The 12,339-nt window shown below is 44.2% G+C and overlaps 1 protein-coding gene across 1 annotated transcript; it reads right to left on the minus strand.

The window, feature by feature from the left end:
* Positions 1-8,462: 8,462 nt before the first annotated feature.
* On the minus strand, positions 8,463-11,895 carry LOC135947961 (galactoside alpha-(1,2)-fucosyltransferase 2-like). Its single transcript, XM_065496975.1, has 4 exons — positions 11,743-11,895; positions 10,979-11,644; positions 10,676-10,922; positions 8,463-10,615 (listed from the first exon to the last, which is right to left on the minus strand). Exons 1-4 carry the CDS (start codon positions 11,845-11,847, stop codon positions 10,323-10,325), a joined length of 1,311 nt encoding a protein of 436 aa, XP_065353047.1. The 5' UTR covers positions 11,848-11,895; the 3' UTR covers positions 8,463-10,322.
* Positions 11,896-12,339: the final 444 nt, after the last annotated feature.

Genomic DNA, 12,339 nt, shown 5'->3' on the forward strand with positions numbered 1-12,339 from the left:
TAAAAAATCATAATAAATATCACTGAATTTTGGTAGCTATGCAATTTGCGCTACATTTATGTCCAGTCAGTTGCATAGTCATTTATTCTTCGTGGTTTGGATTAAATCAGTTTTGCATTCGCCCACGAAGAGATAATCACTGTAGTGTAGAAGTGAACGAGACTAGAAAGGAACTGCACTAGTTTGATCTGGGCAACACGCGGCTGCAAAATGAGCCATAAATTTCGATTGCACCAGTGTATCGACCAAGAGCGGCAGTTGAACTCTCGATCCGATGCTAAATAACAAACCTTTTAAGGCGGTCAAATGATAATCGCTTTTGCAGGTGCTTTATCAGATTTATTGCGGGCCAGCGAGAATGAATGGCCCGTTTATGCCGCACGCAACTGCACGACGCCAACACAGAGCCAATATTCTAATCTGATCCAGCACAGCAGCAGCAACAAAAGTTATTTTCTCTCGCTCAATCTGCTGCCAATGATATTTATTTGCGAAAATAAAAAGCGATCTATTCAGCTCTTTATCCAACGCAAGCACCTGGAATCTGGAATAAAAAATCGAATCGATTATTTGGTTATTAAAATAAATTCTTCAAAATGTATGCATCTTTACAAGAGTTTGCGTAATTAAAACTTTGAATAAAATTTTAGCAATTTTATAGGAATATTTATAAATAATTGAAACGACACTGACCTTTATTTAATTAGTCTCGAATTACATTAATAATTATCATAATTTAGGGAAAAAAATCAACGGGAAATAAGTGACAATATTCAATAAACTTTTAATAATCGATTTCCAATTTACAAGAGGTCCTATTAAACAAAATTCCATGCAATATGCTTTTTTAGTGTGAGTTTCAGTGGTTCGTTGAATGATTCTGTATCGGGTGCAAGTGTCCGCGAGTATAATCAGCTTGAATCAGTTTGATCCAGCGTGCAAAAAGCCGTAATCCGCGGCAGCTCCTAAAATAATCAGCCGTAATGGCTTGTCGGGCATGATATGGCTCCGAATTTGCATGCCGCGTGTCGAACAAGCCGCCAGTTTATCCAGCCAGCCCCAGAGCAAGACATCCCTCCGCAAACAGCAACCCTTTCCGAGTACAGGGTTTAATTTGTCTGGCGGGCAAATTGATTCGAAACCGATTTGGGCGGAATTGCAAAATGCCCAGCAGACCCGATTGAGTGATTGCGCTCTGCAACCAGAATTAATTTGTGTTTGTCAGCACAATTTCCTCGCGGGTGCACTCTCGTCGAGACGTGCGAATTAATTGGAAAATGAAAATCCGTGGAAACGAGCTGGTGACTAATTTCGGCCGACCCACGCGCGGAACCGGGCAAACTTTTTCCTCTTTTGCAAGAAAGTAGGCAAACATAAGAGGAGTGAAAATCGTAATCCCAGGGGCGAGTGAGCAGCACGCTTTTCATGCTAATTAAATAACAAAGGGAAAAATGAAGTGGCAGAGGCGCCTACCTAATGAATAAAATATTCAGACACTATGCAAATGTAGGCAGGCAGCGTGAGCGCGCCAAAGTGCAACATCAGCTCTCCAAGCATGTGCAAACACCACAAAGAAGATGAAAAGTTGGCAACGTAGCCGGGCAACCATCAAAAGCTCCAAATTTATGCGCTATATTATTGATGTTTTTGCTGCTCTTTCTACTCCATTTCACTGTTTCTGTGCTGCATATATCTGGTTTTAATTTCAGCTGTAAAACAAGTTTCCTATCTATATAGTTATGGTCCTTAGGACGAAACAAAACTGTCGGGTAGGAAATAATTAAAAACACGATAAGCAAACGGGCTGCTAATTATTTCACGTGCGTCGCAATTAAGCGAGTTCGAGGCTGGGCTCAGGAGGCTCTCTGCTGCGTTTAGAGAGGCAAAGTGCGTCCAATTAGTCCGAGTAATCCTTCAATTCTCCAGCGGTCAGGCGCGCGGCCAGGTACAATACCGAGTGAAATGAAGAGGTCCTCTGTGTCGCTCGTGCAATTACTCCGCTCAAGGGCAAAATTCAAAACTGGCGCCGCCCAGAGAGAGATTTCGGCCGTCGTCTAATGACATTAATACCGCGTGACAAAGATAAAAGAGCCGCGTGACCTGCCTCTCTGGCCTGGGCCAGGAAAAAAATTGCACAGATTGACTCCCACTCGCTCTCGCGCCAGATAAGTAAGGACCATTAATAACGCCATATTGAGCGCGCCTCCAATTACCACGTGCGAACAAGAATTTTTTCTCTTGCCACCAGCCGAGCGGGGCGCATTTGTCAGAATCGTCCTTAATCACGCTGACACACGCATCCTCCCTTGATACACACTCAACCTCCATCAGACATCTGATTTGTCCAGTTCGGCCTAATTAGGGCCCAACACTGGAGGATTTTGTTTCGAACAGGATTTGTATATGCACTGAAAAACAAGTTGTGCCAACTAATATTTTAAAAGGGAACGAATGTGTGCCTCTGGATAGTTTTCGCAAGCAGGCCTCTGGCACAACAATCGAGCTCGTCACATTAAAGGACGCCGAAATCGGTCTGCGGCGTGGAAAATTTCGCGTGTTCAGCAACGCTTCGCAAAAGTTTTCAAACCGAGCGAGCGAGTGAGTGAGAGAGAGAGAGAGAGAGAGAGAGAGAGAGAGAGAGAGAGAGAGAGAGAGAGAGAGAGAGAGAGAGAGAGAGAGAGAGAGAGAGAGAGAGCGTTCTCGGAGCCCTTTCGAAGCATCCAAGTGTGAATATTTGCGATAAGACACAAGGCGCTCGCATGTCCTTCGGGCTTTTGATGCATTAGCAAGCGAATCACCAGCAAGTTCCAACTATGTCTGCTACCTGCGGCTGAGACAAAGAGAAATAACGCGCTGCCGAGCAAAATGCTTTCTCCACAGCAGAGCAGAGCAGAACAGAGAGAGAGAGAGAGAGCCTTAATGCAGCCATGCTGTGAGTGTGTATAAAAGACGCCGGTTCGGCCTCTTTGAGCGGCCTGAGAGCAAGGGAGAGAGAGAGTTGAGCCGATGCCCGTCGGCAATATGCCTTGCACTATCAGGTAACCAAATAGACCCCTTTTTATCCCTTCGCAGCACATTGTCTTCTCATTGGGCCGCTTTTATATTCATGCCTAACTGAAAAGCGGCTTGCTGCATTACCTACCTTTCAGAGCACCTAATCGCATTTCATTTCTTCGTATTCAATTTCCCAGCCAATCACCTCACTTCGCTCGACGACCTATAAAAGCAATAAGATGGTCTACTAAGTGCTCTAAACCTCTCTCAAGGTGCCCCATTCTGAGCAAGCAGACGGTGTGTGTTGCAATTGTGAAAAGGAAACTCGACAGCAATTATCACTTGGCTCGTTCATCATTATTTGTTCCCATTTTCAAGATTATGGGAATAGGATTATAACACCTCCTCTTGAGCCTCTTGAGAAATTTTAAAAATCTACTGCTCTTTCGTAAAAAAAAACAAGTTTAAGCCGAGCCTGTCATCTTCCTAAGCCACAAAACAACAGATCCTCCTCTATTTACAAGTAGCTATAGATAAATCATGTCACATTTCGGCGAAGGTGAGGTTTTGGCTTAAGACGCTTTGCCGACGCACTTTTATTAAAAGAAAACAGCAAGGGCTTTTTGCGTTGAGCCGCTAATCCGGCTGGAAAACGCAAATCCATCGCGCACCATTTGTCAAAGCCTTGTTTTGCCAGACCTGGCCAAGGACAAACATGTAAACAACGCGCGCGCGGTGGCCCAAACCAAACAACACGCGTTACAAGCTTGGCCACAGGTGTGAACGCAAACCTTTGCTCATTAAATCTACACGCAAAGAAACCGCCTGCGTCATAATCCAGATTTATCACAAACACGATGAAGATTTTTCCTCTGCTCCAGGTTGACGTTGCAGTTAATTTCTCAGAGATTTTTTGTAACTGAGGAATAAAGCCGTCCCTGCCCCTGCGCTTGCTGACGGCTGGGAGGATTTTCAATTTCGCGCCGCATTAATTGAAATGCAAGAATCCGAAAGTAGGGTCGCTGCTTCTTTGAAATGTAAACAAGCGTCGGAGCTTTTATTTTCCTCTCCCGCGCCAACCGGCCGAATTTGCATTCCAAGGGGTGGGAGCAGAGGGCGGGCGGGCGAGTGCACTCTCTCATTTCACTTTTGAGACGCGCATCACGCCATCAGGAAGCGCGTGTCAGCCGAACGGAATCGCCGCGCATAAATTCCATCCCTGGCTATTAGCGCAAATGAGAATTTCCGCTCAGCCAACTGCCGACAAAGAGGAAAGCTCGCCTTGTTCTCTTCTGCATGCGGCTAGGCTGTACGGCGGTGAAACATCGTCCCTAATAATAATATTTGGGACCATTAGTTACAACAACAATTATTTGCTTCCTGCAAGTACATAGCCCTTGAAATGAATAAGGGTTGGATAACAATTGCGAATAAATTTTACTAGTTAATGCGGAGCCACAAAGATTTATGTAATTGATTTTTCTTCTTCGAAAAACCATTAAGTATATAACAATGGAACTGGATTAAGGCTTCACCCACCAATCACCACACGTTCTCAGGAAGTGGGCGTTGATTTTTATTTACTGAATTCTCTGCTAGAAAATTAGCTCTCAAGCAAGCCACCTCAGTGAAGAAGGCGGATTTTAGCAACGCCCTGGTGGCTGGGCGAGCTTTTCCGGGCGTAAAAAAGCGGCGGCGAAGTCGAGAATGGCAGCTAGGGCAAATGAATTTGTTACTTGTCACTGGGTGCCGGTTGAAACAATTTTTCGTGTGACCGCGCCGACAGTCAGTCAGTCGGTGGCCGACGACTGCTTCTTCTCCTCCGCCTCTGGTGATTTATGGCGCCAACGCCTTTAATTAACTTGTCAATTGCACAAAAGATTGATGCTGCCGTTCCAATTTTCGCTGTCTATTCAGGTCGTGCGTGTGTGCATTATTTTCCATCTGAAATATCGCTGTCACTTTGGAAGAACAATTGTTGCTTCCTTTCCCAGACAGTTTGAAAGGAACGGGAAATTTCGACTGCCAAATTGTCTAATCCTTTGTGCGTTGCAGGTGGAAAATTGTGTTCAAACGCCTTGAAATAGCAATTTATTCAAAATCTTCTTGCGCCGATTCGAGCTGGAGCGTAAACGCGTATACGCAATAAGATTTTCCGGCTCGGCTGCCAATTGCTTTGAATGTGCAATATAAATTCAAGTTAATTGAATTCCTATATAGAGTGTGTGCCATGGAAAGCCTTTGTTATTAAAAGAAGCGCGCCCTTGTGTCGAGATTCGTGTTTATTTCCGCGCACAAGCTGCTCTTCTAAATGAAAGTCTCTCTTCCTTCTTTCTCTTTGAATTGGCCCGCTGCAGAAAAATAAATACCCTTAAGGTGGAACAAGAATTGAATGGGGCGCACCAGAACAAACTCAGTGTCAAGAGCGACGAGCGGCTGAAAAAACTCATCATCTTGCCAGCCACTCTCATAAAGCCGAGTGTTTAATTGAAAACGCAGCAAACCTGCTCTCACAAGCCTCTGCAAATAGCTATTCCGATGAAGAGGCCGCAGAAACGCACAGAGCTTGACGTCGCCCCCAAATGTGCCGCAAACCTCGCCCACGCCACAAACGCTCGAATTATTTCGCTTCAGCACAACTTGTTTGCCTGTTCTCACAATAAAACGCAGTTAAAACAGGTAATTGGATATGTGTTGTCAGAATTTAAACTAACGCGATTGCCTTTATTAATTTTTATTGTTCTGCGAACCAATTTTCTCTCGCCATGCAAACCCAAGCAAACTATGGCCATATTTTATTTCAAGCAAAAGTTTTTACTTTGTGGGTTCTTTAAAAAAAAAGGCTTTAACTTTTTTCCATGACATGTTTGAACTTGTGTGAAAATTTCAGAGAGGCGCTTTCTTCTTTTTTCGAGTAATTCCACTCCAAAACTCGAAAAGCATGATTTTTTCCGGCTTTCTCGTGTTTTGCAAATATTGCAAACCCCAAATTTCGGGTTCTAGCAATTAGAAATGCCAAAACTGCACACCGTTGGACTCGTCTTGATCTTCCCTGACCAGCTTAAGGGTTAGGGGGTATTTGCACCTCCAAAATTTATGTATTTCAACCCCTTTTAAAAAGTGAAAACTTTTCTAGCACTGCAAATAATCTTTTAGTTCTTTTTACATTTCAATTAAATATAAAACATGCTGATGCGTTTCATAACTAAATTAAAAAAAAACCCTCCCTAATTCTAAAGTCTAATGGAACAAAATTTTGAATGAATCAATAATAAGTCATCGAAAGTAATGCATATTAGGGAAGTCAAGCAATCAATCGGTGTGTACACAGTGGGAGGAAAAACTGTCAAACTTCATCAGTCTACTTGCGGAAAGCGAAGGAAATTTAGTTTGCTTACACACGCAAGTGAATTTCCGAAAAACATGCCCGATCCTCGTGATTTTGTTTGCCTTCTTGTGTCTGCTGATGGATTTTTTGGCGTCTGCCAGCAAAGCAAAAGCAGCAAGTTGGCAGGAGCGCGGCGCAAGCAAAATTCAATTGGACGGGAGCGGAGCAGCCAAGCTTGCTCACCTAGGTTCTCTCTCTCTCCAATCTGATTACGGGGGTGCCGACAATGCAATTAATTAATGGCCTCCAAGATAAAGTAAATCTTCCATATAGCCGGAGAATCCAATAAATATCTAATTTATAATCTCGCACCGTGCAGCTCGAGAGCAGGCGGAAAATTAAATTCGCACTTCTCCGACAGCCCTTAATTAAGTTTTTTTTTATCGAATCTGTGTGTGGCAGCGAAGGCAAACGATAGATATCTCTGAACGAAGGAGGAAACCAAAGTCTAACGAAACTATGCGCATTTATCCAAAATGAAGCGGCAAAAGGCTGGGCAGAAAATTGGCTAACCGAAAACGCGGCTGTTTACACGCGCGCTCAGCTAATATGCCCGCCAGATGTCGTTTGGATAAGCGAAGTTTAATTCTGCGGTCACGCTCAAACTGCGAGTTTCTGCCGTGCTCGCATTATTCCATCAGACTGGCTGGCTAAAGGGCTTAAATGCCGCCATCAGCCAAATCCAACTGACCCAAAGCACGGGCATAATTTGAATAATTTCAATTTATTTTCACTCTGCTCAACAATGCCGAAGGGGTTTCGGGTGCGTTTGTTCCCTCTTTAATTGGTTGGCGCTTCAAGAGTTGAGATTTTGAGGCGACGGCTGCGGCTGAACCTGCTCCGCAAAATTTTGGCCAGATTGTTTTACCAACTGATGGCAGCTGGCAAAATTTAAAAAGTGAAATTTGGGAGTGATAATCGGCCTGAAGGGTCTCAGGCCAAATTTTCCGTTTCTGCTATAATTAATACAGACATAAGAGGATACAAAAATCTATCTCAACTTGAATTTCTATTTCCAACCCGCAAAACATGATATTAAAATAAATTTTAGCCCCTTCTTCAATCCTGATCAGCATTTGAATAAAACATTTGGTTCGACCTAGTCCGTCGTACATAAAAATGACGCGTTTTAATTTTATATGCTGACGCTCGAGCTTGTGCTCCAAGCGTTGGACAAGGCATGCAAGTTTATGAGATGGAGTCGGTCATCGCAGTGGCGATTCTCCTCGAAGCAAATCTTTATTCTGCTGACGCCGGTTGCAATGCTGGGCGTGAAGAACAAAGCACCGCAGGACAGCCGCAACTAGGACAAATCAATCGGAGAGAGAAGTTTGCTCGGCGGCGGCAACGGCGGCGAGGTGTGATTGGCACTTTAGCGTGCGCGCCGAGCGACGGCAAAAATGTTGAATGGCAAACTTCTTGGCTGCCGAGACGAGTTGGTGTGGTGAGCCAGGAATTCTCATCAGGCTGCTTGCCTGAATTCTGTTTCCCGGCACGTAAAATATAAAATGTTGGTGCTCATCTCGTTTTATCCGCCGACTGAGCGCAGCTAGCGTCCTCCATTACTGCTGCATACCATTAAAGTTGGCCTTAATAATCTGCACTTGATATAATCCAGAGCTAAATTACCATTTCCTATGTCGCTTTTGACAAAGCGAATTTTGAATAGTAATTTCACTCTCGTGGCTGGAAATTTGGGTTTCAGGGCGAATCAAAATTTCTTCTAATTTTATCTTTTGTGATTTAACTCTGTTTATCTCAAAATCAGTGAGTTAAAATACTTTATTCCAAATCATTCCAAATTTAATAAAATTTCAACAACGCAATAACATTTTTATAAAAATTATAAAAAATAACCAAGAGTGGAAAGATCACGTATACTCAATGGTTCCCTCCTCCAGCGATTACGATGACTCAATGCTTTTATCACCTTATCACGTGTCGAAAAATAATTTAAATTTATAAAAAATGTGCCCTGCTTTTCCTTGTAGAGTCATTCAGTGTGGCAGATTGATATTTTAGTTTCCTGAAAGCAGTGCCGAGCAATCTATATATATATTGCTAGAAATGAAAACTTCAATCATTCTGCAATATTTATTCACATTTTTTCAATCAGCACGTGCACAATGACGGCAAGGGAGCCTGCCTGCAAGTTATTACCGCCATGAATAGAGCTTGACAGCGAAAGAAATTGGAACGGAACGATCGGAGAGTCGCTTCAAAAATGTTTTCACGCCTAGGTGCTTCCATAGCATTCTGTAGGTCTCACTTGCAGTGACACATTCGCTTCTACAAGGATGGATTTTTCGTGCGAATTGAACGAAACTACTTTCCTCACATATAATTTGGATGGGTGCTTTGCAACAAAAAAGACTATTTCGTGTTCAATTTCACACAAGTTTTTATCGGTTTCAATGTTTTTTATTTGTTTGGAACAGACCAATACTTAATAAAACGACGGACATGACGTGAATCGATGCGGATTCTTTCATTTACAGCCGACAGTGGTGAAATTTGGCTGCCACTGCCACTCGCACAATCAGTCAGTTTCAATTCGGGTTGAATCAGTCTCTAGCTGCACACCATGCATGTGTTTGAACTTGGGCCAGGCCTCAACTGCGTGTGCTAGTTGTGAATAAAACAGGCTTGTTCCGCCATGTGTGAAGTTCCTATATGGCTGGAGGGTCTTACAACGGAGTCAGTCAGCCTGTCATGTCAGCCCTGTGGCCTCAGTGCACCAGCAGATATGTTTTGCTGTGTTGTACAACTCGGCGAGACTTCTCTAACTGGGCTCGTGCGCGCTTAAACTTTAAAATCTAACTTTTGACAGTGTCAATCGACTCCTGAGAGTCGAATTAGGTCAGACAGCTGAATAATTTGGTGCTGAAAATCGGAGAAAGGTAAAAATACTGTTATTTTGGTGTTTTTTTATTTGGTTAGAACAAGAACTCCAGCGCTGGCAGCGACACAGTGACAGCCAACGAATTATAGAGATTGGTGAATATAAGAGATTCTGGAATAATCTCTGAGCGAGTCAGTTTAACAAGTCAATCACAAAATTCTAATTTAGAATAAATGACGCATTGCTGCGCTGTTGCAAAGACCCGCGTGGAGGAGGTCCCGCTCGTCGCAAATATACACAGAGCATACAAGTTGCAGATACGTGGCCTACATTCAGGCGTACCATGTATTGTGTACAGTCAGTCTGATAAAGCGCGAATACGCACCAAGAGAGCCAGAACGTCGCTGCCGCTCTCTGCGTCTGACACGCTCATCGCGATAGCGGGTGAATTTTTGAATAAAATGGATTATTAAGTTTGCAGACTCGCGCCCGCTGGTTTTGGGCGTAATTGATGGGAATTTTTATGCCTCCGCGGATGCATGACAAACATCGCGGTTTTATTTGTTTGTGGTGGATGCGAGCGCTTTTTCATCAATTTGCAATTTTTCAGGAGCGCACGCGTCTTTTACGGTTGTTTTTGCCTTATCTCGCGAATGTGAAAAAGTTTTGCCGGAGAGTGTCAGGAGTGCAGTTTGCGAGAATTGCAGGCGTCTCTCAGTGCCCCCAACACTTTCTGTGTGTGTGTGTGTTTATGCAGAAGTGGCCGATAAATCTTTAGCAGCATTGCGGAGAACAAAAGGAAAGTGCGATATTTCTCCCGAGTTCTCGCTCTCTCGCTCGCGGCGCGGCCGATGCTTTATCACTCACCCAGCGACACGTCCAACCGTTTGTTTTATTTCCTCGCCGCCACTTTCTGCATAATGCCGACTGCGAATTCGAGAGACTTCCCACTGCTGCAGATTTATCGCCTGGATTTGTTAGCACTGGAATTTTGTTAGTTTGTCGAAGCCTTCTGCTTTTTTTATTTCGTCTCGGGCGAGCGAGATCGATCGCTCGGTGGCCGCAAAACCTCGACTGCTGCCGAGGGCATTTTTCTTTTCAGTTATTCTCGGCACCTAGGCGCGGGTGCACAAAGTACGCGTATGTGAGCCTCGTGTCCTGGTAATGGATGTTGCCCTGCTCGTCCATGATGCGCCAGCCAGGCAAATTGGAGCCGAACTCCATTTCCTTGGTGACGGTACCGTTCAGCGGGTCGAAAATGATGGTAAATCCGCCCGGCCGGTTGGCCAGTAGGGCGCCTGTTAGCCCGAAAGTTCCGTAAGCGAAGATGGTGTGGTTGCAGGCGGCCAGGATGGCCAAATCCTCCCCCGGCTGATCCCAGTTGCTGCTCCCTGCCATCAAAGACTATCAATAAAATTCCCTTTGTGCAGAACTGTGAAACACAGACATACCTGCAAGGAACACGTCAGTACTGTTGCCAACAATATTTTCCTCGGTCCACTGCCGGTCATCGCTGACAACAACGAAGATCAGAGGCCGCTGCAGATTTTTCTTCAACCAGTTGATAGCTGCGTGGAAAAATCCGGCACCGGCAGCAGTGGAGCCCGGATACACGACCGACATGTGGTATATGTAATCACTGCGGCGGACGTGGATTCCAACAAACTCAATATTCGACAGGTTTTGCCCGATTTGCTCCTACAGAGTAAAAAATGCTGGAATTAAATTTGTAAAATAAGCAATTTGAGACCTACCTGAAACTCATCTTTGTACTCTTTCAGCTGTCTCGTTGCCTCGCTCTTAAATTCCTCCTTCAAAACTAATTCCTTCTTCAGATCATACCAATAAGGAGTGGTCACCTCGGAATCGGCCACGTAGAAGTTGTATTTATAAAATTCAAATCCCTCTCTTGGCGGCGTTTCCACGTACCGAAACATGTCTTTCCAGGAGGACACAATCTTGATTTTCTGTGTGGAAACGTTGACGAACTCTCCGTGCATTCCGCATTTTTGGTCCAGCCATTGTTCGGACGGCACTCGCAGGAATCGTTCGTCAAAGGCCATCGTGGCCAGCACGTCCAAGCTCTTTTGGTCGAAAATCGGCCTCAGGTTGTATCTCTTGGCCGCCGCCAACACGGACAAGTAGGACCAGACGACGTTGCCCAGTCTGCCGTCGACAAAGGCCGTCACGAAGGAACTGTTTCTGCCCAGGCCTGGCTCAGGACACGACGACCAGAAGATCGACTCAGGGTCAATCGGATTGAACGCCCGAGGACGCAGGGTCGTTGTCGTCTCTGTTGCAACAGTGGTTGTCGTCGTTGAGGACGATGTCGTGGGTGCTGGGGTTGTAGCTTCATTGGTACTAATTGGGGTTTTGATCGTCGTTGGCTTCACCTCTTGCAAATAAGATGCGGGAGAAAGCTGAAAGAAGAAAATTAATTCGCATAATAGAAGGTAAAAAACGGATAATTTCGAAACTATCATTTTGGATTCATTTTTTAGTGATGTATTAAACTCACGGGCAAAACCGGAAAAGCGGTGTATTGCTGCGTCCCCAGGAAGGAGGAGAAAATACAAGCGGTGGTCACAAGCAAAGCTAATAGCAATTTTTTCCGATTTCGCATAGTAGCGACTAGCCGCGACGAGAGTTAAGCAATGAGTGCGTGTGTTTCACCGCGTACATAAAAAAGTAAATAATATAAGTCAACTCTTAATAGAGCTGATAAAAATTGTAATAATAAAGTTGCTGTGGCTTCTGCTTCCTTACTCGAGATAAGGGCTCGTTGATAGCTGTCGCGACTAACAATTTAAGAGCGGGATGTGTGTATTTACATTCAAACCACACGTGCTCTTTTCGCACGCTACAATTCAATCATTCTGATAAACAAAAAGAAAAACTAACTTAAATATTTATGAATTTTGAGGCTCTGTGTTTAGAAAAGTTATGTCATTGTTGACCTCTTGATCTTTCTTTAGTTTGAAAAATCACTCTTACCTTGGCAAATCTATGTAAATAAGATTTTCCAATAAATTATTTCTACTGATTTTCTCATGGAACAAAAATTAATTCGTTCCTCTGCGATAAGCACAGGAAACGCAGCAAACGCGAGCATAAT

Source organism: Cloeon dipterum, chromosome 1 (genome assembly GCF_949628265.1).
Source record: "Cloeon dipterum chromosome 1, ieCloDipt1.1, whole genome shotgun sequence".
Taxonomy (NCBI): domain Eukaryota; kingdom Metazoa; phylum Arthropoda; class Insecta; order Ephemeroptera; family Baetidae; genus Cloeon; species Cloeon dipterum.

Bases quoted from the DNA above. Each gene is read 5' to 3' on its own strand.
- LOC135947961 (XM_065496975.1), bottom strand. From the start codon at position 11,847: ATGCGAAATCGGAAAAAATTGCTATTAGCTTTGCTTGTGACCACCGCT. The intron at 10,923-10,978 runs GTAGGTCTCAAA...TTTACTCTGTAG, and splicing joins AGTACAAAGATGAGTTTCAG to GAGCAAATCGGGCAAAACCT. The intron at 10,616-10,675 runs GTATGTCTGTGT...CTTTGATGGCAG, and splicing joins TACTGACGTGTTCCTTGCAG to GGAGCAGCAACTGGGATCAG.